This window comes from Phalacrocorax carbo, chromosome 22, assembly GCF_963921805.1.
Source record: "Phalacrocorax carbo chromosome 22, bPhaCar2.1, whole genome shotgun sequence".
Lineage (NCBI taxonomy): Eukaryota > Metazoa > Chordata > Aves > Suliformes > Phalacrocoracidae > Phalacrocorax > Phalacrocorax carbo.
In genome coordinates, this window is record NC_087534.1 from 4,807,667 (window position 1) to 4,833,275 (window position 25,609).

Genomic DNA, 25,609 nt, shown 5'->3' on the forward strand with positions numbered 1-25,609 from the left:
ACCACTGCTCATGTGATGGCTCCCAAGTGCTCTCACTTGGATACTGTGGGTTTTTTCCAGAGGTAAAGGAGAGTTGGTATTGAAACAAAACCTTACCTTGACGAATAGCTGAAAGTAGATCACTCCTGGCATCGCTAACCGCAGGCAAGGATGACTTGGGCTTGGAGGCGGAGGTGTCTGAGGGTGGAGGAGGGGGTGGGGGACCATCCAGGCCACTGGAAGACAGAGGCGGCGGGCCAGGAGGCGGCGGTGGTGGAGGGGGAGGCGGCGCGCTCCCACTGCCTGGCTGCGGCAGCGGAGGTGGGAGCACACTGGTATATTCAACTGCTGGAGGAGGCGGTGGCGGTGGTGGGGCAGCAAACTCGGGGTGAGGAGGGAAAGAAGGAGGCGAGGGTGGTGGTGGGGTTCCCGGGGATGGGAAGCCCATGGGAGGTGGTGGAGGCGGGGTGCTTCCCATCAGTGGCGGTGGTGGCGGCGGCGCCGGAGGGGGAGCAAAGCCCGGCCTGGCTGCTGAGGGGGATCCGATCGGAGGAGCTGGAGGTGGGTGACTTGGGCTAACCAGGCTGGATCGTTTGGTCCCTCCAGAACCAGAACCTCTTTGGTTGTCTACAGGATAGCTGTTGCAACAGAAGGAGAGAGAGAAATAAGCCTATTAGCTGTGAGGCCAGATTAGACCGTACAATCTCAATGTTAGTGCAAATCACGTGTCCAGACAAAAATCTAAGTTCCAGCTTTAACTGGTATTTCCATGAGACCTCACTCCTTGGTTTTAGTTCCCTCACAGTGTTTCTTTTGGCCTACACCACCAGAACAAAGGAAAGCTTCTGGGGACTGGCAGAAATGCTATCGTCCGTCCCATCTCCCAGGCTGACAAGAACATGAGCCATCTCACCTCTCCGCCAGAGGCCAGGCGTCACGTCTGAGCTCAGAGCAGCCTCCTGGCTTAAGAGCTCCTGCAGCAATGCAAGCCACTACCCCTCCATGCTGAGGTCAGACTTATGACACGCCAAGCAGGGATGTCTACCGTGATAAATCGCACAAGGACTGGTGGGTGTGCCAGGAAAGCATATGCTCTGAACACCTGCTAGGAACAGATCTCTTCACTGGATTCCACGGCTCAGAGCTGGAGTGCAGCAGCCATGTCTCATAGCTCGCCGTGGGGAGCGAAGAGGAAGACATGGAAACCCAACGTGCTTTTAAGGAAAGCACCAATTCCTGAGTGACTGAATCTCCCATTTACAGAAGCTGTGTTATACCAGAAAACACTACTGCCCATAAGATACCGTAATATCCTACGCACGCATAAAGGAAGCCCTAAATTGACATCTCCTTCCATGGTAAAACATAAAAATAAGGTACATTTACCACAAAAACGTCACAGTTTTTAGCAGTGCACAGTGCTGATCCAAGACAGACTACTGGAGATCAAACCTAGCTCCCCTGGTTCTTTAAAAACAACCACCAAAACAAACCCAGAGAGGGGAGATCTCTGTGGCTAGGCAGAGATCTAAGCAACTGCATAAAGCAGTGTAAGCTTCATCTGAAAGCTCGTTTCTGCTCCGCTCTAGAGGAACATGCTGCAGAGTGGAGTGCTTGGTCTCTTTGACACATCAGAAGAGCCTTTTCTGCAGCATTGCTGCCTTTGGATAAGATGGAGATAAACTAACACAGTCCTGTCTATCAGACATACTTCCTCCTGTTACTCTTGACTCTGTTTTACTGCCTTTAAAAAAAATCTACTCTCTTGTTTCACCCTTTGTCTTGAGCCACCGCTGGACCGTAATTCTCATCTTCAGAGGTGACTGGAAGTCACCAATTCATCTGATACAAAGCAGCTGCCCTGAACTTGCACTGAAGTCTCTGGGAAGAAGTCAGCTGGTGTGCTCAAGTCTTAAATTTAACTACATCTACATCTTCAGCGCCCACATTGTGCGTTTGTCAAAGATCATAGGGCAAATGGTAACAAAAAACAGAGGCGAAAAGAAGCCATTCTTTACGCGGTTCTATCAGGAACGTCAGTCTACATTCAGGAACGTGAGTCTACGTGATCTGGGACAACTGCGTTGGAAAACTCATGCAAGGGAGCCAGACCGTTACTTGGGACCCCGCTCCTCTAGAAAGGGAAATAACTCTGCTCTAGCTCTCATTCTCCCCTTCGGTAAGGGAACAAGGACACAGTTGGGATTTATGGAGAGCTGTGCTGCCTGCGCCTCTGTCCCTGCCTGCAGTTGCACTTCCCCTCCAGACAGGAGCATTCTGGTTCCCATACAGCACCCGTTAGGAAGTTATGCTGAACTATCTCAGCCTGTCTCATGTCATCCTTTTACACCACCTACTACTCCTTGGTGACAGAAGGGATCCCGTAGGCTTACCTAAATTCCACCGGGGGTGGAGGCAGGCTGTCATCTGGGAACGAAGGAGGTGGTGGCACAATAGAGTCAGTCTGCGGCGGTGGCGGGTAGCAGTTCACGTCCATGCTTTCGTTTGAACCAATGCTGCCGTTCTGATACACCACGTTTGAGGGGTACCTGAGTGAAAGCAAGACAAGCAATTTTTTTAAAGAGTTCAAGGCAACAGCTAAAGCTCATTTCCCCCTGCACTCACAAGAGCTTTGCCTCCTGGAAGGGTTACAACAAACAACTGTGCAGCAGTTCAGCCACCAAACAGCAGTGATATTAACCACGTGGCTGGTTCGACCTGCAAGATTTAGAAATGAGGCTTTCTAGCAGGAACGGCTGTTCCCAGCACAGTGGGACCTGCCTTTAGGTGGATCCTTATCAACCACCACAACAGGACACACAAAACAAAACCTTAAAGCAACATTTAAAAAAAAAAAAGTCTCTATTTCTCGAAGCATCCTATATGAAGAACCACATCCAGCTGTATTAGTTTGCTCTGCATAATTCTTTTGCTAGAATTTGCCCAGATGCTCTCATGTGTGTTTACTGCTACCACACACCAGAACAGCATGAGTATGTATTTTAGTGAAGAAGAAAACACCAAAATGAAATATTTAAAAAATATTTTTCTTAACATTTTATTATAGAAAAAGCACTTTAAGAGTGTTTTGACCAACCTGGACTCGAAGGACTCCCAGTTACAGCGGGTATCATCAGCGGCAAAAAAAGAAGAGGTACTCAGAGATGCCAAAAAATAAGCTTGAAAACAGAATATCAAAAGGAACCCAAGAAACAGCGATGCCATTAAAAGTAAGTCTCCAAAGCTGAAATAGTACTGAAGGAAGAGACCACTCTCACACTCTGCTTTCAGTGAGCTCATTTCACTGCGGGGTGGTGGAACCACCCCATTCCTGGGGGCTCTGGACCTCAAGCGAATTCAAATGCACAAACATGCTTACACGAGAGAAGAGAGGAGCAAGAAAAATGTGCTGTTGTGCCGCTTGATTCCTCTGCTAGAAACCAAACCTGTTCTCCTATTAAACTAAAAGCAAGTTTTATTTTTAGCTGGAGAGTGTGATTTAAAGAGAGATTTTTCTTATATGAAAGGAAGCTGCAAGGAGCGAGCAAGCGCGAAGTGCATTGTGGGGAACTCGGGCTGCTTCCAGCCTCGCTGGTGTCAAAAGTTAAATGAATTCCCAAGCCAGAAGCGCTAAAGAGAGATCTGTGGCTTGAAATACTTGGATGGGGACAGCCCCCGCTTCAACTTTCGGGTGTGAAGAGCCATTTGTGAAATGTAACAAAGCAATCACACAATACCACTGAGATGCCACCCTGCTCCTCAGCGTAAGGCCCAGAGGCTAGGTGTGATGGGAAGGGCATCGCGATGGGGTAGGGAGCCAAAGCTCTCAACACTTCTGTGCCCACAAGACAGGCAGCTGAGAGCAGACTCGCTACCAAAGCTGTTCCTGCCACCTTGTTCAAACCATGTAGCTCCCTGATTTATTTAGCAAATTTTAAATCAGCAGACGGATTTACTTTGGAGAATCTGATTAGTGGCAGTATCGATCCGCACTGTGCAGCAGATCTGGAGAAGCTGCAGAGCAGGGTGAACTGCATTACAATCAACAACGCACGCCCGCTCCCCCTCGCCGGGGAGCTGAACAGAGAGCCCCAGACTTGCTTACCCGGCAGGACCGTGTTTGTCCTTTGACTCAACAAACTCTTGTCCCATTTTCAGCTTCTCCCACTCTTCTTTCCGGGTTTTGATTTTCCGCGGATTCACATTTCCCCGGTTCGGATTCTCCTTTTTCTCTTTCTAAGGGAGGAGGAATCAAACAGAAGCCTTATTTTGCTTTAAGCTCCCTGGGAATAAGACAGACCTGTAGCAGTTTCAAGAAGATAGAGTCTCAAAGAGGGCCAGGATTTTTAATTTACTTCCCTGATTGCTCCAAGCTCCAAAGATCTCCCATACAAAGAAGTTGGAGCACAGATAGCATTAAAAAAAAAAAAGAAAGACAGCATCAGATTTCCCCAGTGCCGCCCAGACATGATGCCATCGTTACTCCCGGCGTGACCACCTTGAGGGCAGAGTGAAAGCTCGGTTTCCCACATCAATTCAGTTTTTGGCCCCTGTGTCAAGATTGCCAAATCTCACCATCGCCTTGCTGGTGTTACGTGCTTTGGGGTGCAATAAGCACACTAGCCCACAAAGAACTGGGCTGCAGCTAGACTCACTCTCTGTATTCTAACATGCCCTAAATCTCTCCTTTGTTATTTTGAGGGGGAAAAAAAAATCATTATCTGTTTTGATAGTTAATACTCCAGTTGCTCAAAAGCTAAATAAAGTATGCTCAAACTGCATCTTTTATGGACTAAGTTTCAGCGTTGGTAAACACGGGTCCAAATCCCGAGGCAACCAAACCAGGAACTGTACCTGGCATTTTCAGCTTAAATGGTTTCATTAAGCCCCTGCTTGCCCCCGATTTAACATTAGGGCCCAGTTTCGCACTCCTGAAGGGACCTTTTCTCCTTCCTTTATTCTTCCACAGTAGAATTTATTACACCACACAACACACTGTGGTGCTGGGGCAGTGGGATTTGCACTGCTTCAACACTGAACAGACCCCTGTGCAATATCATAAGTGCAGAAAAGACTTCAAGACAACTTTCTCCCCTGCTGACTGCACCAGCGCTGTGTTTGAGGACTACAAATTAAGCCATTATAACCATACAAAGACGGTGGCATTTGGAAAAACAGATTAAGGGTATCTTTGTTTTCTTTTTTTAATTATCAAGGATGAGAGTAAACCAGATAAAAACTTTGCTGAATTGATCCCTGAAGAGTTTAAGAGAGAAAACCTGAATTTTGGATAGCAACTTTGGAGTCCGAGATTCATTAACACTTCCCACCTCCTATTCTTCCCTGACATGCCTCTGTTGGCAGAGATCTCCCATTTCCTCACCCTATGTTTCCGCTTCTCTTTCATAATATCCTTGGTGTCCTGAAGCATTTTCTCTTTCCAAAGGTCAAAGAAATATGAAGGATCTGTGTAGAACTTAAGCGCCTCTTTGCCATCATCCCTAGAACAGGGAGGGGGGTGGAAAAAACACACACAAACAAGGACCAAGTCACACATTTGTTGGAAGCCCAAAGAAAACACAAGGCACAACCACAGATGGCAGTTTAATAAGTCTGCAGTGAGGTCAAACATGCTGCTCTCGCCTCTGTCCTCCATTTCAGAACAGGCAGCAGACCCACAGCCCCACAGGTCCCGGCTCTCCCACTTGCCATCGCTTTATCTCTCGCGCAAACTCTCCTTTACTCAGTACCTGAAGAGCTCAACTGCTCTGAACGATCACCAAGAGAGCAGCAGGTCTCTCACTTCAACTCCCACTTGTTTGTGTTGTATTTTTGGTGTGAAAAAAGCCCTTCTCCAGCCCAGGAACCCTAAATCAGACCAGCAGCATCCTTGAAACTCATGAGTGAGCACACACACACACACACACACTCTCTCCTCCTACTTTGCAGTGCAGCCGCGTCTGGCAGAAGACAGCTGCCTCCAGCTATCTGTAATTACTTTTTACCTGTTCAAAAGATATTTATGGATGTGGGCTAAGTCTCTGTATTCTGACCCCCTTTACTTCTACTACCTACAAGATGAAATCAGAGAGGAGACTGCTCAGGAGAACTGGTTACACAGCCAGCATAGGTCACATCAGATGTCTCAGACCAGGCACAGAAGGCCACAGAAAGCATCTCCAGATCTACAGGAGCCTGCTGCACCCACCTGGGTGAGAGCCATTTACAGATGTATGCTCTGCAGTTTGCACTGCGGCTTGCTGGAAAGCAGCCACAGGGCTACAGAGAAGCACAAGAAAAATGCATCATCTGCACAACACCTAGCATGTTTATGCAGTGCCAGCCAAGCCTCGCCCCAAGGCAGTCACAAAAGTGACACCAGGTAACCAAAAAATTTTCTAGCTACGCTCATTTTTACAGCCCCAAAAGCAAAGTTTCATGCAATCCAGAGCATGGAGGTTTCCTGGTGGATCTCAGTTTAGCAACTCGATTTCCCGTTGGAAACAGCTACTTCAGTACAACACGGGACGGGAAGTTACCTCCCTGGCACGTCAGGAGGAAGAGCTTCTCCTCTGCAAGGGAACAAGGGGCCAAGGTGGTGTTGCAGCCATACCTGTAAGGTGAGAGAATGTTGAGAGGTGGAGGAGTATTGCAGGTCCTATAGGTTTCAAGGACAGGCACAGGGAGAGAATCTCTGTCGAAGAGCTTCTGGTCCTGAGTAGTGGAGCTTTTGAAGGCCTTCCTGGTGTTAATGCCTTGCAGGGAGACTGTAAGAAAGACGAGAGAGCAAGTGAAGAACAGCTTGACCCAGGCCAATGACACTGAAGATCAAGTAGCGAACATCTGATTTCAGTTGGAGTTCTTGGCATGCTTAGCACTTCTTAAGGTCAGGTTCCTTTTCCCACAGATCTCTTGGGAAACCCAGAAAATCTCAGATCATGCCGTGCCAAGATCTGCTGCTGTATAGACACAGCTCTCCCGAGAGTTGCCAATGTGGTTTCAAACCTCTGCGACCAAGACTCAAGAAGTGCACCGCTATCAAACTGCTGAAAAGTGAGCTTCCACATGGAGACGTGCTAATGAGCAAATCTAGACTCAGCCAGAAAGGCTGTCCACATGAGCAGCACAGTGCTTTTTCAGGAGGGGAGGAAATGGTCCCTCTTAGTCCAAGAGAAGACATTCCAACCCCATCACAGGATCATGCTCATTTTATGGCCGTGAACCAACCACGCTGACTCAATAAGAATCTTTACCACGCTTGGTCTGCAAGGACTGCGCTCCACTCCATTACCTTCTTCCTCTTTGGGATCCAGCTGAGTGACTTTGACTTGCAAGCGGTCAACTCTCTCGACTAGAACGCTCATCCGAGAGGCAAAGGTGTTGGCTTGAGTAAACAACTCTCCAAATATGTCTTCTGCAAATTTACCTGGAATATTAAAGTGTCCACATTACCCTCATGAGCCACATCAGACCATATTCAGTCTCCCAGCTTGTTTTCTTGAAGAAAGAAGAAAGAAAGAAAGAACGAACGAACGAACCATGCTTCTTTTCAAGTTTGTCAGGGTTGAGTTTAACATCCAGGAAGAAAACGCTCTATTCCACCAAAACCTGATATTTCCAAGGGATCTTCAAGCAATAAAGAAACAATCGAGACATACTTTCAAGTCGTTATTAGGAGTAATGAAATAAAGAGGGCTGACACCGCTCTGCTGGTCTGAATCTGGATGGGTCTTTAGGTCCTTTAAGATTCTCTGCTGTTCTGTTTATTAGACAAGCAAATACAGTTAGATTTTTATTGCTCTGGAGAATCTCAAAGGCTCCCAGTCTCCAGCAGGCCTGCCTCCAGGGTAACTGGCACGTATTTACAAGCTCAAAGTACTCTGGAACTGGAGAGCAGACCCAGTCCTTGATCCTAGAGCCTGAGCTATAACCACAGACGGAAGCACTGACCCTTTTGTTCCTTCAGGTGGCAGTGTCTGAAAAATTGATGCATTCACGTTTATTCTAAATCAAAACCAAAGGGGAACTTCTCACACAGGGATGTTCTTTCTGTAACAGGCTGGATGGCCCAGTGGGCTGCCATGACAAACATCACCCATCGTTTGGACTGCGAGAGGGCCTGGGGGCTCGGATCGGGAGCTCGCTGCACCACTTATAAGCGTAACAACAATTAAAAAATCTTAAATCTAGGATAAACAAGAGATGACCACAGGTAGAGAGAGGTGGGAGAACTGGAAGAAAACCAAGAACTTACATTAAGTACTGTCTTTTTGTTCTGCTCTCAGGCATAACCCAAGACAGGGAGCCCTAACCATGCCGAGGACTGATCAGAACAGACTTGGCACTGACGGCAGACATAGGCCCGTGGAGTTCCCACTGATGGGAAACACTTCCAGCCACGGCTGTTGAGTACAAGGCGGCTCCCAATAAGCAGTCTGGTTTTGAAGTGCATCATCATATGGTCAACAGTTTCTTCTGGAATCTGTTACCTCTGAAGATCCTCTCCCACACTCAGGAAAGGATAAGCAGTTGGAAGCCTAACTTCAACAGCAATTTTGGAAAATCTGGTTGTCTGCAGTGAGTCACAACAGGAAGACAAGCGCCCCTTCCACAGGGCAACGCGAGGGCATCCCCCAAAGCCCAGCTGCACAAATACTTTCAGCTATCTAAACTGACATATCAGCTACTTGTTCATGCTCCCGCACAGTTCTCCTTACACTGCCAAGCACAGAGAACCAGCCAGGTTAAAAATCAACCTCCTCCACCCCTTTTGGTGGCAATGCCAGCTTGAAGTGTTCATAGAAAGCAAATGCTGGACATTAACTTCAGTTGACCTCCTCCCTCTGCTCTCCCGGACAATAGAGTCTCCACATACGCTCCATTAACAAGCCCAACCAGCTGTCCTCCAACTCATGAGAGGGATTTTGTTTCTGGAGACCTAAGGGCCAGGTAGCTCTTGCTACAGCCAGGTTTCATGAAACACTCTCCATGTTCAACATCAGCACAATACTTTCCTATTTGACCAAAGAGGGTGAACGTTTGTCTGTGGGATAATTTGAGACCTCCCAGCAACATTTCAAGAAAGAAAAGTTGTAATTTGGTTTCTGCTTTCATGAGAACTGAAACCAGTTTCTGAATTTCATGAGGAACTGCGGTGAGCACTAGGGAAAAAATAAAGTCTTTGGTTTGCAATGCTGAGTAGTGTGTGTCAAGCATAAAAAAATAAACAAACAGCATTGTATATACTGCTCTTGACCCTGAAGGGAGAAGAAGGGATGGCCCATATCCCCTTGCCTGTGGAAGTGCACCTGTACAGAGTTATCATCCAGCATCTCCCATACTGTTCTGTGTTTCATGTATGCTTTCAGATGAGGTAAGGCAGAGATTAATTTTTTGGTTTAGTTACTTTGACTGCAAAAGTGCAGCTTACAATCAGAATTATCTTTGTCATGCACTGGCAGGAAGACAGACGGCATGATTTAATAGGTCTTTCCATCTTTAGCTTGTGGATTCTATAAAATCACACAGAAACGCAGTCGACTTATACAAAGTGCTACCAGCTGTGATAGTAACGAAGGGTAAACTCACTGGAATATGAAAGTTTGACAAGATTTATGTTTGCATCTTTGTAAAGAGACTGTGGTGCACTAGGCATGGCTGATTATTCACTTGACAGGGCTGTCACAGCCTACTGAACCTGCTTTACGTTCCTGTAATACTCAGCGTACAAGGAAGGAGCGGATTTATTTTTCAGAAGTAAGAAGAGAACAGGAGGAGAGGTAGGAGTTTGGTCATTTGGGTGCAAGTGTTCTGTAGCAGTTACTCTAAATATTGCTTCATTTGAAGTACTGCAAAGTACTGCTGACCCTAGGGAAGCGGTAAGAGACAGTGCTCAGCATTTCCTCCCCACCTGCCTCGCTCCCCTCTTACACAGACAAGCACGCAAGTGTCAGCAAGAGCCACCTCTCCAGAGTTTTCCCTCCAGCGCTCTCCTCGCGGTATCTACAATTGGTCCAGCAGCACGCACACCCCTCCCCACACTGCCCAGCGAGGCTCCCAGGGTACCTTCCTGATAAAGAAACTGGGCTGCAGTTTGCCTTCCCAGCGCTTCATCCTCTCTGAGGAAGTAGAAGCAGAGATGCTTTGAATATCTGAGCTGTGCAAAGAAGGTCTAACCCTGAAGGATCTCACCACAGCTCTGTCACACTAACCTACTGCATGCCTTTGGACTGGGATTAGCTTTCTCTGCAGCTGAGATTTGCACAGCTTTACTGCCTTCTTCCTCATCATTTCACATGCACGAGGTGGATTTTACTCACACTCCACAACCATCTTGGCTACAAGACCTAACAAATGAACAACAACGGCCAGCTGAACGCAAGCAGAGAGACTGGTCTTGCCTGTGCAGTGACATTTCTACAACCCAACAGAATGTGATACCGACTGGCAGCAAACACAGGCCCAGATTTTAGCGACAGCCATGGTTTTCACTGCTGGAAAGAGACTGCACCCAAACTTTCCCTGCTACATTCATGCTATGGTGGAAGACAAGGGACTTGCTTTGCAGAGCAAGCAGAAGTGCTTGCAGACACAACTGAGAAGCTAAACAATATATTAATTTGATTATCAAAGCCTTGCTTCAGGGGCAAAGGTGGCTAATCAGAATCCAGAGCATTTCAACAGACTAAGGAGCCAGCCTAGAGAGATGACAATTAACTCTTCATTTCTCCTATGGCACGTAGGCCCACGTTTTCCCTCCAGCCTTTACAAGGCTATCGGTCAGCCCACTGGAGAGCTGAGCCAGGCATCGCTACAGCTTGTGCCGCCATTTGAGCGAGCAGCCCCAAACCCCCAATACTCCAGAGGCAACGCTTGGCTCAGACTGGGGACTTTGGGTCTTGCAACACAACAAACAGCAGGGGCAAACAGGCAGCTTCTGCGTGTGCGCTTTAATTATCTTTCATTAAAAATAAGGCTACTGACACACTGTAGATTCAACACAGTCAAGCTCCATTTAGTAGCGCGTGCAATTACAGGCACATTCTCTGACACAAGATCCTGGCTGCTCGGAGAGCCTCCCATTTTACAAGCCCGAGTTGTGCTCCATCCTCCCATCTGCAGTTTTGCTGCAGCCTCTCACACATGCACGCACACACACATACACACCCCCCCTCCCCATTTTCTCTTAGATGGGAAGGCAGTGGGACCAGGGATATGAAATTAGCATCAGATTTCTTTAGGAAAACATTTTAGCATTACCCAGGGAAGGCAGATGGGGGAGAAATAGGAACACGAGAGTAGAAAGGGAGCTAAATAAAGAGCACTAGCGACTCCTGAGGGCAACGCGCAGGCTCGCCATGGTACTCACTCAGGCTGCCCAGCTGTCGAATGACATTTGCCAGGGTGATGTTGGTCATGCATTCCAGCTCGCTTCGAACGCTAGGCAACGTCTGACGGCACAGGTGCCTTGGCTCAATGTTCCTCGTTACTAACGGCATGGTGGACCTGCTTCAGGCACTGTTCTGAAAGATGAAAAACAACCCAAAAAAGAAACAGGAAAGGATTACTCAACCGCAAATTCCAGGCACACCAGAGCCATGGTGTTCGTTTTTCCTGCTCTCAAATGGCTTTATTTATAAGCCTTCTTTCCCCCCTCCTCACCCTTATAAAACTGGTTCATCAGAAATAATGATCCCGCTGTTCTATGACTTGCAGTGACAGCAAAGCCCCACCAGCTCAGGTACAGAGGCAGAGATGGAAAACTACACATCTTCGCCCACACGCAAGGTGCTGCTGGCATCACCACAGCCGTTGTTCCCTTCCTACCCATCCGCCGCCTCTGAGCAGTCTCCTTCCTCCCGCGCTCGCGCACAGCGTCTTTGGTGAGTCTTACAAGCTCTTCTTCAGAAATATTTTAAACTTGCAATCAATAGGTTTGCTTAAACCAAGAGGATGAAGATGGGAGATGTTAGAAAAAAAAACCAAACAACTAACACAACCCAGCTTCTGCCAGCACACCAAAGCATGCGTAGTGCCGCTCTCCCGGAGCAGCAGAGACAGGGCTCTCCTGAAACAACAGGAAGCGCTTGCAGCTGACCAGGAAACTTTCTGGTGACTGTTCCTTATCCTGCAGGCTGCACCCCTCTTCCCTTGGGAAATCCCCCGGGGCCGAGGTTTACACTGGACCATTGTTTTCGTGCTACAGCAGTTTAACGATGAGGGAGCTCTAATCAGGATGCAGGACTAGAGTGTGCTCAGAAAGAAGTCAAGATTGATTGTACAACTCTCAGGACAAACTTCCAGTTCTTTCTTAAAAAAAAAAAAAAATACAAACCGTAAGTGTCCGGAAGTTATGCTTTAGACAGAAAATGCTTTTATGTGCAGGTCAGTGTCTTGAACTAACAAAAAATCTCCTTTGCTAAGAGGCCGAAATGTTGAAGCAACAAACAGTTCCCTCTCAGACTGTCCGCCTCCGAGAGAGAGGAGGAAACTCGGGTAAACAGCTCAGAACAAGGAGCTGATGATATATGCCTGAAATCTTTAAGACTAAGTGAAAGCAAATACACCCCAACTTCTTGATTAATTTAGAAGGGGAAAGAATCACTTTTCTAGGTCAGCTGAGGAACAACCCAAGAGAAGCAGCCAGCTCCCATGTGATAGGCATGCTGATCTGCCCGGGCTGGGTGTAAAAATAAAACAGGAAGCTAACAGCTTGGGGAACATGGCTTCCTGTCACCAACAGCAAAAACCCAAGAACCATAAAAAATCAGCTGTTTGCTCTTGACTTTGAGCCACCCTTTGATAGTCTCTGTGGCAGCTGGCAGCTTATCTTTGAGGTCCAGGAGTCCTTCCTGGATGCTTTTCTATCAGGGTGTTAAGAGGAAGAAGTGGGCATTATCCCTCCTAATTACCTCACAAGCCAGATTTTGAATTGCTAAATTTGACCCATTAAGGCAGAGGGGTTCAAGAGCTGCAGCATACCGGGCGCACGGATATCTCCCAGACAAGCAGATGCAGGTTGCCATTTTACAACGCCTCCATGCGAGGGATTTTGCGTGCTTGTCCCTGCGCAAGGAAAGGGTCCCCCAAACCGTACGCCTTATAGAAAAGGGGAGCGAGATCTGCATCCAAATAAATAAAAGCAGAGACCCTCCGAGGACTGAAGGCCGTGTTGTTCTTCACCATGTCCAACCACTGCAGCAGCCATCAGTAACTGCTGGGATATTTAAAGAACAGGGTGAACTAAGGAAGGACTCCGACCTTCGCTTCTAAATACCCCATGTTTTATCGATTACAGCCCAAGCCCTACAATCTTTTGTCAGCTTTAGCGCTTTATGCCAGACAAACTTTCCCAGCTCCCCCCAGACTGCAGTCTGCACCAACAAGCAGCTCTCATAAACAAGGCAGCATTTGCAGGCTGCCTGCATCGAGCTTCTCCCCCCTGCTTCCCCAGGGCTCGGCCAGGGAGCACACGCGGTGGGATCTGCAGAGCCAGAGTGGACAGCCCATCCACCAAACCCAGCTGGAAACCTTCCAAGGTGCAGGACAGACAGAAGGAAAACAGCAAGAGAAAAAATAAGCCTATAACAGGGAAGAGATGTGACCATGCATGTGAAAAGCAGCAAAAAAACCCAACCCTCAAAAGATGAGAGGTAGCCAGGTCAGATAAATGCAGGTACCACTAATCTCTGCGAGTATCGGGAGAACAGGGCAGAAAATGGAGAGGAGCCTCAAATACCCACAAATAAACAAAGGCTTAGAATATGGTGTCTACATAAAGCGCCCCCACCCCAAAGTGTTTGCCTTCAAAACACATTTTGAAACTAAAAGCAAGGAGTACTGGTGAAAGTCACTCTTAAGTAACAACGGTACAGCACAGGTACATTATGAATTTGCACCGGTGCAAGACAGCAGAGATAAGGGCTAAGAAAAACACTCCCTTTATAGCCTGGCTCATCCTGCCAGCCACCCCCACCCTCCCAGCACAGCCTGCCACACTCCACTGCAGAATCAAGAGTTTCGCCCTCGTGATCGCTACGACAGCCCTCCTCGCAAAGAGTACGGCAGCATCGCTTCTTCCCAAGGCGACGGGGCTCTGCTGCCCCGCTGCTGCTCCTAACGCCATCGGGATCCAGCAAGCAGCAGTCAAACTGAAAGAGGAGATTAACCGGAGATGAGCAAGGGAGGGAGGACAGGATGGGCTGGGGGCAACCACCCTTCTGCACTCACAGCAGCCAACGGTCCCTGGGATAAGAGGCATTTTAAAGCAAAATTTCCTCTCCTCTGAGCGGAAGGACAAGGAGCTTCAAGGTTTCAGATGTTTTTGCAGGGTGGAGGCAGGCAGATAGGAAATCTGGGACCTACAACCAGAGCTTGGTGCCAACATTCGCAAAAAGAGCAGCTGATGTCCCCGCAAGAAGGCACTTCACTGTTAGACCTTGTTTTTTCCCCGTGAGTCTTTGGAGGGTAGGTATAGAGATAACAGCTAATGGGCTCCTGTAAAACCTTCATGCCTCATGAGTAGGTGGGACAAAGATTAATAGTCTGGATTGGAAAATAAGTGGTGTATTTCAAAAGCAGCAGTCAGGAGGGGCAGAAAATCAAGTGTGGAGAAGGTATGAGAGCAGAGGGAGAAGGAGGAAGCAAAACACTGGAGACAGCACAAGGCACAGAGTTGGGGGCAGGGAAGAGAGACAGCAAACGAAACAAGGAAGGGACAGACCTAAAAAAAAAAGGCTTTCCAGGAGGCTCTTGCTTTTATTCTTTAAGAGAGTCATTAAGAAGCCAATTGACAGCACGCTACCAGCAAGGGCCATCCAGAACCGCTTTACTTTCAGTGGTCAGGGCATGACAGCACAGCAGTTTTCCACCCCAGCTAGCCAGACTGGTCATCAGGCATTAGTCACTGTCACGTAACTACCGCAGACCATATATTATAACTAAATCCTACCATTCAGAGGCAAGTTAAATGAACAGCGAGGCCAAAAATCCTTATTTTTTGGGCAAAGATAAGCATTTCCACTTGCTTACTAATGTTGAAGATTATATTTGTTTCAGTACTGGAGTTTGGGGTACATGTGCTGTTTGCAGAAGCTGCAAGAACGATGTGTCCTGGCCACACAGGACCTGCCCAGATCCCACTGTAAGAGGAGAGGAGATCCAAGTACCTTAAAAGTAAAAGGAAGCTGCCTCTAAGAAACAGAAAACCGTCTGCAACAGATTTCTAATGAATATTGAAAAAAAGGCATCAAACTGAAACACATTGCTAGCTGTGTGAGGAGAGAAGTTAAGTGATCTTTGCTGGTGCAGAGCACTGCTGGTTGGGAGAGCTGTAAGGAAACGGGCCGATGCCGAAGTCAGTCGTGTGCCAAATTTATGAACACTGCTGCATCAGTCGACGTTCAACATATTCATCCTCCCAACTGCCATGCTTCACACCTTCTTAAAAACAAGAAGTAAGGTCTTTTCTTATGGTAACAAATGATTTTTCTCTCCCACTTGAATCAGAACCTTCCTACCTGCTCACGGCAAGCATTTCCTCTGAAGTCTCCAAGTCACGGCTTGAATCAAAGAAGGCTCCAAGCCTTGTTATGACGGCAGTGACTAAAAGCCAAACTATCTGAAAAGCCCAGCTTTGCCCCGTAGCTCTTTTCCCCCCACCTCCCCACAGCTGTACACTGCCCCACCTCCAGCCGGGCACTGCCAGAATTCCTCATAATTTCCCCTCTCCCAAAATGCTTACGCAGGCATTGCCAAGCCCTGGCCCGCTCCACAGCCCCATGCCGGCCCAGAAAGAGTTTGCTGAGCACGACAAAAGCCCTGGAAGCTGAGCTCACCCCTCCTATATTCCTACTGATCTTCCAGCCACAACTGGCACCTCGTTTCCAGGATTCACTGGGCTTTTGCTCCCTATCACCCTTCCTACAAACTCCTGTGCTTGCTCACTGCACACACAGGGAGTCTTGGATGCCTCGTATTTCTCCAGGAAAGCAGGATCCACCCGTGCTTCTTCACATGGGTGCCAATCCAACACCCCGCTCCCACCACAACAGGCTCTAACCTCAAATGCCTTGCTCACCACTTTTTAAGTGGATTCTGACTTCGGCCAATTATTTCTGTAAATACTCTTGGGGCACTGGGGAACAAGCGTGGCGCAACACAGGCCCATAAAGGGGGGGGTGGGGAATGCAACTTGCAGTCGTTGCCTTTCTGAATCCAGTGATGCAATGAGCAAAGCACAAGGTAAATTCAAGATGAGCGTGCTGCTCTAAGATTTCTTATCAGCAAGTCATCGACTGCTCTCCCCATGAGCTCTGCTGTAGCAGATCACTCAGGAATCCCAGTTCTGGATTAGAATCAAGTACAATTGGTTTGTTTCAAACAAGAACTGCCAGTCTATAAACCCCCCGCACAAAGCTGCGTCTTATTGACTATTTTTAATAAATAGGGCTGGCTCAGTAAAATTGGACAATTGTTATGAACAATAAAGGAGACAGACTTTGATTACAAGTATTGAGAAGCAATACAGGGACATTTTAGGGTTGAGTATTTGCTTTCCAAGGCGAGTTCTATCAAGTGAAAACAGCAACTCGGAGCAAATACTCCTTAACAAGCAGTTAGGAGCAGAGCAGAAAACAGCACTGCACAGCAAGAGAGGAACCAGCCTTTCTTTTTCTGTGCAGCAGGCAGATAGCACAGTCAACACCGTGATGCAGAGGAGAAGGCAGGCAGGACTACAAGGTGAGATGTGTGTATGCAATGCACACAAAGAGCTGTAAATAACAGCCGAGTTGGTGGAGGGAGAGATCTGGCAAGGTTCTTCTCACTGGTATTTGACCAGCTAGCATAGCATTACTGGGAGTCACCTGGGTAATTCCCCGCTCAATGTGACACACAACCTCTTAGATCAGGGACCATCTGCAAATAAATCTGGACCCCAGCAGTGATATCATCTGTCATAGTGTCTGGTGTAGCACAAAGCACCTAAGGAGGACAAGAGCTCATTTTTGGGGAAGGGGAGGGAAATTAGGCTTGATTTTCAAGTCCATCAGGGTGACCAATCACCCTGCCCTCAGCAGGGCTTATCAAATCCTCCGCCTGGACACAAACAAGCAGCACAGTCAAGGAGACCAAGCCTTCAGCTAAGTGCCTTGGAGAGCAGCCTTTAGGAGTACCCATTGGGGGATTAGACACACCAGCAGGTTTGGGAATGAGGGAGGAAGAAGATAATCAGATCTGAAATTCCCATCAGTATGAAATGAGACTTAACTCAGTAGCTTGCCAACGCAGACTGACTGTTCTTTCTAATGTCTGTGACAACTCTGCTTCAAATTTCAAGCTTCTCTCAGCAGTAACTACTCCCCCATGTAGCTGTAATGGCCAGAAAGAGACTGGCTTTTATGTAACCCCAAAAGACTAGCAGAAAGGGAAGCAGCAGCCACACACACACACGGAGAACTGAAAAAAAAAAAATTCAGCAGAAGGCTCTGCTGAGTGCTCAGGGCTATATCCAAGCTCACAATGCAGCCACAGAGAAGTGGGATGCAGCAATCAGAAATGCTACAGTTCCACACTCTGAGAGAGACCTAGCAATCAGTGCTGCATCCGAGCAATAGGGAGTGAAATTATAGAGCAAACTGCCATGTGATGCCACAAACTACTCCATCCCGCCAGCTGTAACAAGTATTCATTCCCCAAAACGCGTCACAGGCTCATCTGTCATTAACAGCCCAGCCTGCCAGCAGCTGAGCAGGAGTCAGCAGTGAAGGGCAGCTGCAGGGCTGCTTCCTTTCACAGTGGTCTAATCTTCCCCAAAAGCCACAGGGGAGATGCACGGGTAAAACCCCGCGGGCACTGGGCAAAATGCTGCCCACCATCTCTTACCAGCCGCTAAGATGGGAAGCGCAGGCTGCGTTTTCACCCACCATCGCACAAAAGCTTTCCTGAAGGAGGATCTATTGGAAATACGGGGCCTTCAGGAGAACACAGTTAGCCCATTGGAAAAAAAAAACCAACCCCACACATACCCCCCCCCCCCGCCCCGTATATTAATAATCCACTTCAATCACCAACTTGAGAATGTCGCAGATACAATCTGCCGGCATTACGAAAGAGGTGTTTTGGCAATAGCGTGGGGCAAGAGCAGCGCCACACATTTCCACAGAGATGTTCTGCCACTAGGAAACGTCAGCCCTGATCTCGCAGAATAACGAAGCATTGTACAGCACACTGTGGAGTCCTTGAGACAACAAACATCCAGCCCGCCCAGTTCCCGGAGTAAAAATACTCTTCGCCCCCCCCGCCCCCCTCCCCTCCAGTCTGCTGGCTCTGAAAAATGCAAAAGAGGCTCAGAAAGCCATTTTCTGCATTTTTTTGTCTGGCTCATACATTATCGTCATCATTTACTGCCCTCAAGGGGATTGCACAGGTGTGACTGAAAATTTGGCTCTTTCTTTTAAACTTTTGTTATCAGCTTTACTGAAGATGATCTTGCTGGAATAAATGCCAGCCTGCTCTCCTGGAGAGGGACTCGCTCGAAGCCGCTGGCAGAAAGCAAGCTGGGGGTGGAAGGATGGGGGTGTCACTAATGGGGAACATACAGATCCTCCTCGCTTCTGTTGGAGTGCAAATACAGCCAGCAGTTTGACCTAGACTTTTTTTTTTTAATTCCTAAAAAAATACACCATTGCCCTAATTAACGTTTCCATTCATTTAGCTGAAAAACAAGTTAAACAAAGAGGGTCACCTGGTGTTCCTATCAATGCCTGACTAGGATACAGGCAGAACAAACGCATTCAAATAAAACTCTAGGAGAGATGTGACAAGAGAAAGGCAGTTTAGCTCAATTAAAGAGAGCTGTCACAGGGATTTGATTCTCAGAATACAGAACTATTGATTAAACAGGAATTAAAGCTCCGAAACAGAAAGGTTTCAAGGTCTTTGCCGTGAGGATATACATCAGGAGAGAGGCAGGGCTCCTTCAGCGCCAGAAGAGCTCTGGCTTTGTTGCTTCCTAGGAAACAGGAGCAGCAAAGGGAGCAGAATGCTTTCAGTTAAACCTATGAATAATTTTGGCAGGGATACAAGGTCCGTGACAATACAGAGTAGTATCACCAGCTTCAATCAACAGGTAGCTTTGGCATACTCGGCATACTCAGGTACGGAAAAGCCGCTATAGGTTCTCAAACATTTTAGGAGGATGCGGGGAGAGGCCTGGTCAGTGGGCAGCTCCGTGGGCAGGAGGTCTCCAATGACGCCTGGTCTGAGCCCAAACCCCTCCCCAAAGTCAATGAGACTATTCAAGGAATCCAGAGTCTCTACCTGTCCTAGGAGATGAGTCCCCTGAGGAGTGACAACCACCCAGGTTAGGAGCCACAGCAACCCAAGGGAGAGATGTCTACTAAAACGGGATTGCCACTCGGCCCCAAAAGCCAGTCCTTAAAGGTCAAGGTTGTGGAGTTTTCATTGGCAAAGCCACCCATTTGTTTCTGTCCCGACCCAGGCAAAACGAGCTCTGGATAAAGTCACGAGATTTCATTTTCCAAGCTTCGAAGTCTGTAAGAGCGCTGGATTCTCTTCAAAAAGTCTTGACTAGAAGAGATGTAACTGAGGTGGCAACACAAGCAGCATCGTTCCCAAGGGCTTCACTGGGGGTACTGCAGGTACCTGAGCCTCGCGCTGCCGCTGCGGGGATGCCTGCGCAGAACTGCAGGCCAGCTTCTGCAAATGGTGCGCGGCCGCTAAAGCAAACGCTGCCGAATCGCACATTGCCAGGCTGAATTACTGCTAATGAGGATTGCATGTTTTCTTCCTCTCCTTCACACCAGCCTCCTCCAGCAAGGGGAAAGGCTTGTGCCTGTTAGCACGAACAAAGCGCTCGGTGCAAAGCACAACGCTCACAATACATCAGCACATTCTCATTCTAGGGCAGCGCTCGGTAATTAATACGGAAAGAGAGGGTGTGGTTTTCTTTCTAAATGACTTATTCCTGAAGTCTGAACATATTTTAACCTTCCTTTTCAGCAGATAAACTCTGTCTCATTTGCAGCTAAGCTCAGCCTCCCCTCCTTTAACACACACTAAACTATTTTGATTAATGAAAGAGTAGGAACAAACCAGTTCCAAGTGTTTTCTATACAGCTCAACTGCTCTTTCAGTTTCAACTCACGCCTAGATAATTATATCACAGCTCTGAGTGCCCCCACCCTTCTGCTGCACTTGGGGAATACTGGAAAGATAAGTCTTTTCTTAATTATTAAATGTAAATAGCTCATTAAATATAATCCAATTACTTTAATTGTAAGAAAAAGGAAGTAATTACAATATGTACATGTATTCTTGCCTGAACAGTTTTAATATCTTAAATGAATCTTTGCAGCATTAGTATTTTAAGTTAACCTTTGACACGACGGGGGGGCAGAAAAAAGGACACTGACTCCCTGATATTTTCCAGAAGTGTTATATCTGCTGGGATTTCTGTCACAAAAAAAACCAAGGGAACAGCCTTGAGCGTCTAAATTAAAGTGGCTTATGAACAGCGTCTTAATAAAGTCAAAATAATACATGAGTTTTTCTATTGTGGAAGGGAAGGGAAAAAAAAGAGACACATGATGCCACATTAAGGCCCTGAATATGGCTTTTGGATCTCAGGACTCAAGCCAGATGGGTGCTACTATGAACTCGGGAGAACAGGCAGGCCCCCACCAGTACCAAAAGCCCCCACGTATCTGGGGTTTTCCAGGCAGTTCTTTCCCACGCCTACGGTTTGTCCTGTCCAAGGGTGGGAAGAGGAACCAGAGCTGGGGGAGAAGGAGCCTGTCCCACGTCTGGAATTACCCAGTTCTTCCATAGAGGTGCCTGGCGAGGCGACGGCACAGAAACACCAAATCCAGTTTTTGTGCATGCACAAGCCATCTGTGCAACGTACGGGCACGGTGCGTGATCCCGGGCTGCCGTTTGGGATTCGCAGGCAGAGCTGCGGGAAGCTGCGAGTAGCAGTCTTCTGGTTTTGCTCAACAGCGTGACAATCCTTGGACTCACTTGCTCCATCCGTGCAGCCAGCGGGACCAAACAACCTTCCAGGCAGGCTTCGGCAAGGCCCACTGTTTCAAACCACCCCCTTGGTCTGACAGAGCAGGGTCAAATTTCAGCTTGGATGTGGTGACAGATGCCTGTGTAATCTCCTTGGGACAGTCAGAAAAATATTCTTTTTAAGATGTAGTTCTTTTCAAGCTGCAGTTGTTTCCATTTCGCATGTTTTGAGCCCAGCAGTGATCTCACCTTATGTAATCTACAGTACAAACTTGAGGCTCTGGACCATCCAAAACTATTTCAGAGTGTTTGAAACCACTTTACTGAACCGATCTTTTTGGGAGAAGAGAGATTAGACTGTATTAGGGATGCTAAAGAAGCAAGTCTTTCTATCAAAGCTCTCCACAAGGTCTATAATAAGCTGCTTTATGGAAACCTCTCATGTGAAGCCAGACCCTAGATGTAACCTCCTTGATACAATATTGAATTCTCGATAGCAACCAAAAGGCTATTTTGTATAAGTTAATTACACGCGTTTTTAATTTCGCCTCCAAAAGGGAAGCGGCTAGTTATTTCATGCTGCCCTAGACAGAAGGTAAAGGTTTTACACAAGCTGTGTTTATAGCTGTATGCCTTCCCCCAGCAAAGGATCGGCTCAGCAGCTGTTGGTATTGAAAGAACAGGATCTGGGTGTGTGCACGGTTCTCTCGCCTTTTTTTTTTTTTTTTTTGCAGCTGCAAGGCCAAAACCATAAGAGTGTGTGTTTTTTCTTACGGTGCACAAAAGCAGGGTGCCTGAAAGGGAACTCGCTTCCGCTCTGGCAAGCACTCAACGAACTATTTGCTGGGCTAAGGGGTGGTCGGGGAACTTTCACCCATCCATTCAGCCAAGGCCACTACTCCCCCTCCCTCCCAATTAAATCCCATTTTTTGCACTCCATGCATGAACCGCAGCTACACCAATACATCAGATATTGTGGCTGATAGCCTCCTCTGAATGCCACTTAAAGCCCTCCAGTGCGGAGCTGCTTGAAAGCAAAGCATCATTCATTCTTTGAGCAACAGAAAAAGAGTTTTGCTATACAGAGACTTGAAGTAAGACTCTAAAAAGTAGGAAAAGGACATCCAGTGAAAGAGGAAATGAGAAATTAAAACCACGTTCTATCTTATTAGCGGTAATACAATAGGTCAACAAAGTACTTTGCAAAACTGCACAGCACGTGAACAACTTATGCTGAACTCGATGCGACCAGCGATACCAGCCCGTTCGGCTATTACGGAAAAATGCAAAGATTGTCAGAAGCTATTTTAAATAGCGCAGCTGGGAGGGGAGATGGCTGGAGATATCACCTCCGCGCCTTGCAGGATAGCAGACTTACAAGATGAGAACGGGAGGAATATTCCCCCCCTACCCCCACCCCCCTTTTCCATCTGAAACATTTTCTCTCTCTAGGGATTTCCAGCATCTTATAAACGAAGCCTCTTTGAAGTACCGCAAAGTGGCATTGCTCATCATTTCAGTAATGATAGTAAATAAGCTCCAGTATTTTGTTGATCCTTTTCCTTTACAAACAAAAGGTCAGAGTCATTAGCCCAGTTCTATGAGCGGGTAGAAATGGCGGCTCAGAAGAGGCAGGTTGCTCTGTAACATCATCGGAAACGTCAGCGAGCAAACAAGGCAAGAAACCCTAAGCCACAGGACTTAAGAATAGCCATGCTAGGTCATCCAGCCTCCAGATAAACCAGCATCCTCTGTCCGTCAGTGGCCAGTTATCAGATGCATAAAGAAAAGAGCTTGAGAAAAATGCAAGCACAGAGCAACAGTTCTCCCTCCTGTCCTTTTCCACATTGCAGCATCCCATGGCACCTTAAGACCACGCGGAAACAAACGCTATCATTTAATTGTCCTTTATGGATTTCAATTACATAAACTGGTCTCATCAGCTTCCCAACTCATCTAAACAGTCTGCATCCATGAAATCCCAGGGCAGCAAGTCCTACATTTCTTATACGCTAGGTAAAAAGATGCTTCCTTTTATGCCCTTCGGTTTACAATTAGGAGATTTTTAACCTCAATTCCATGCGTGTCTTTGCTTCATAAAGGAGTTGTTCAAATAAATGCATTCATACTAAACAAGCACCTTCTGAGGAGAAGGTTATCTGGCTGCATCAGACAGCACAAGAGAATCTCTCAATTCTTATTGAGCACTTCCAGCAGAAACCGAAGTAATAAACTCATGGTTTAGGTTTGATTTACAGCGGCAGTAAGAACCAATTATTTTTAGTGGCCAGCTCTTTGCGTGCTGTCTGTCCCATTCTCGACTGCGCACCACTTCAACAGTAACACAGGAGAATCAAAACCTCCAGGACAACAGGTCACTAACGATCTAAGAGCAGCTCCTCTAAAGCGGTGGCACAGCAACAGCCTCCCATGCAGACATTTAAGCCCTCAAGAACAAATGCTAACTGCTGCTGCTTATAGGCATCTCCCTTCTTCCTCTCTTGGCATCACAGCATCCTTTAAACCACCACCTCTCCCCAAAACAGGTCTGGGATAATGCTCTGTAAAAGGAGACGACACAGAAGGCGTCAAAGGAACAGAGCAGGTTGCCACTGACCCCATTTGTGGGAGACCAGTTGAGATTCCTGGTCCTTTAAATCTTCTTCTTCAAAGCCCCCGGCAGATGCATACTTGAGATATGTCTGTGCTCCACCACTTCTCCAGCAGCAACATAACACCAGAAAGCTTTACTGTGATTTCAAGAATTAGGGTAGGATCTAGAGGAACTATTTCCCAGGCCCATTACTGCGGCGAAGGCCAGCTCAGGATGGAAAATGCGATTAACGCTTTGTGCTGCCACTGCGCTGCTTGCTCAACAAAATAACATGGAAGTTCACGTTTCAGTTCTTCTGGGAGGGGACCTCCCCCCTACTGCCTCCTATCCAGGGCAAAGACATCCTGCAGGCCTTCAGATGGAAAAACAAATCTTACATAAATCAGAACCAGGCCTGAATCCGACAACCTTCTGTCGAAGCCCCTGGTAGCAAGCACGCCCTTTGCAGCGAAGCCTGATCGGCAGCACCGGTAGCCTCCCCTCCTCAGAAAGAAAACACACGGTCTTCTTAATACATAGAGTTGCAAAAATACAAAGGAAGTGTCACCAGAGTGGTTCTGTTTTGAGCAGCCATTTGCTTATTACCCAGAAGCCATTTCCACATGCCTTTTTTTAAATCCAGTGTTTATAAATACCTAAAATATTTAAATAAATGGTAATCTGCCATAACTAAGGGCCCGATCTCACAAATATTTATCCTTGCACAGTGAGAATAAATACTCAAATACACAATTTCTTACTACGGATCCCATTAGAAGAGAGAAGGCTGCTGAAAACAGTAACACACCATGAGACAGGCTGGGAAAACAGTTACATTTTGCTCTCCTAGATTTCGGCACAGCGAAAGTGTCACTTTTGGTTTGCGTCCTGTGCATTTCACACAGCATTACTTTAGAAACTATGCAAAGGAGCAAGCCCAGCGTTGAGCCATCAGACAGCGGACTGTTCCAGCTACTTTAACCCTCAGGAGAAGCTTTTGGCCGTACGTGTTTCTGCGGGCGCTGGGGTCCCATTCCGTGTGGGGACAGCGGGAACTTCATACGCAACGCAGGCAAACGCAATTGCTATTCAATCCTTTTCCTGGTTTGTGACTGACTCGTGCAGCACACGCAGCAATGTATTTTGCTCAGCTGTATGACCAAGGGCTAAGTATTATCATCAAACCTAGCAGAAACAAAACACAAACCTTACATTTAAGGTTATTAAACGTTTGAGTCCAGAAAGCCCACAGAGAGAAACTATCTAGAAGGATTAAAGCCGAGTCTTACACTTGTTGAAATCTTCCTTATTACAGTCTGTCAAAGAAAACTAACCTGATTTTGTTGAAACATTAATCCTAACAACCTTCTTTGTTCTTCTATGATCACGAAAAAAATAAAATTATAAAAAAAAAAAACAGGGGATGGATTTGCAGCTGTAACTATATGCATATGAGGCAATCACTGAAGTTTTAACCCCTCCACCCACACTACATGATTATCTAAGCTTTGTGAATGAAATCAACTTTTCCTAGACCAGCCCTGAAGAATGAGATATATTCAAAGCATGCTGAGAAACTGGGTTGGTACTTATCATAAAGGTTGTATTCTTTTTAATGAATCACTGCTCACAAATACCTTCTGAGCTGTAACTTAAAAATACACCATTTCTGTTCGGTGTGTCACATTATTCATAGGGAAACCAGTTTTGTACTCTCCTTAACAGAACTTTACTATTAACTCCTTACTTCAGACCCCAGCAGTGGCGTCTCTAAAGACATGAGGGCTGCAGTTCCAGCTCTACCCTTCTTCAGTAAGACACTCACTTCACAACACCACATTTCACGTACGTCTTGTACAAAATAAAGTAGCCAGAAACACACTGTATTTCCTTCCCCCTCCCTCCCTGTAGCCTCAGCTTGCATCCTCCTCCCTACCACCCCAGCATAGTTTTGTAGAACCAGAGCTTGAAAGATTTGTTCGGAATGTAGACTGGACAGAAGCTGAA

The 25,609-nt window shown here is 47.1% G+C and overlaps 1 protein-coding gene across 2 annotated transcripts in view; it reads right to left on the reverse strand.

The window, feature by feature from the left end:
• Positions 1-25,609, reverse strand: part of WASF2 (WASP family member 2) — a 32,668-nt gene that overhangs the window by 4,248 nt on the left and 2,811 nt on the right. The window contains exons 1-8 of one of the 2 annotated variants that reach the window (XM_064471425.1): positions 11,806-11,829; positions 11,348-11,501; positions 7,271-7,405; positions 6,593-6,746; positions 5,363-5,480; positions 4,085-4,215; positions 2,373-2,528; positions 97-617 (exon numbers count right to left, since the gene is read on the reverse strand). In XM_064471425.1, the coding sequence (XP_064327495.1) occupies positions 97-617; positions 2,373-2,528; positions 4,085-4,215; positions 5,363-5,480; positions 6,593-6,746; positions 7,271-7,405; positions 11,348-11,477 (1,345 nt within the window). In that variant the 5' untranslated portion in view covers positions 11,478-11,501; positions 11,806-11,829. Of the gene's footprint in view, positions 1-96; positions 618-2,372; positions 2,529-4,084; positions 4,216-5,362; positions 5,481-6,592; positions 6,747-7,270; positions 7,406-11,347; positions 11,502-11,805; positions 11,830-25,609 lie in introns of those variants that run through there. The other variant, XM_064471423.1, reaches the window with a different exon arrangement.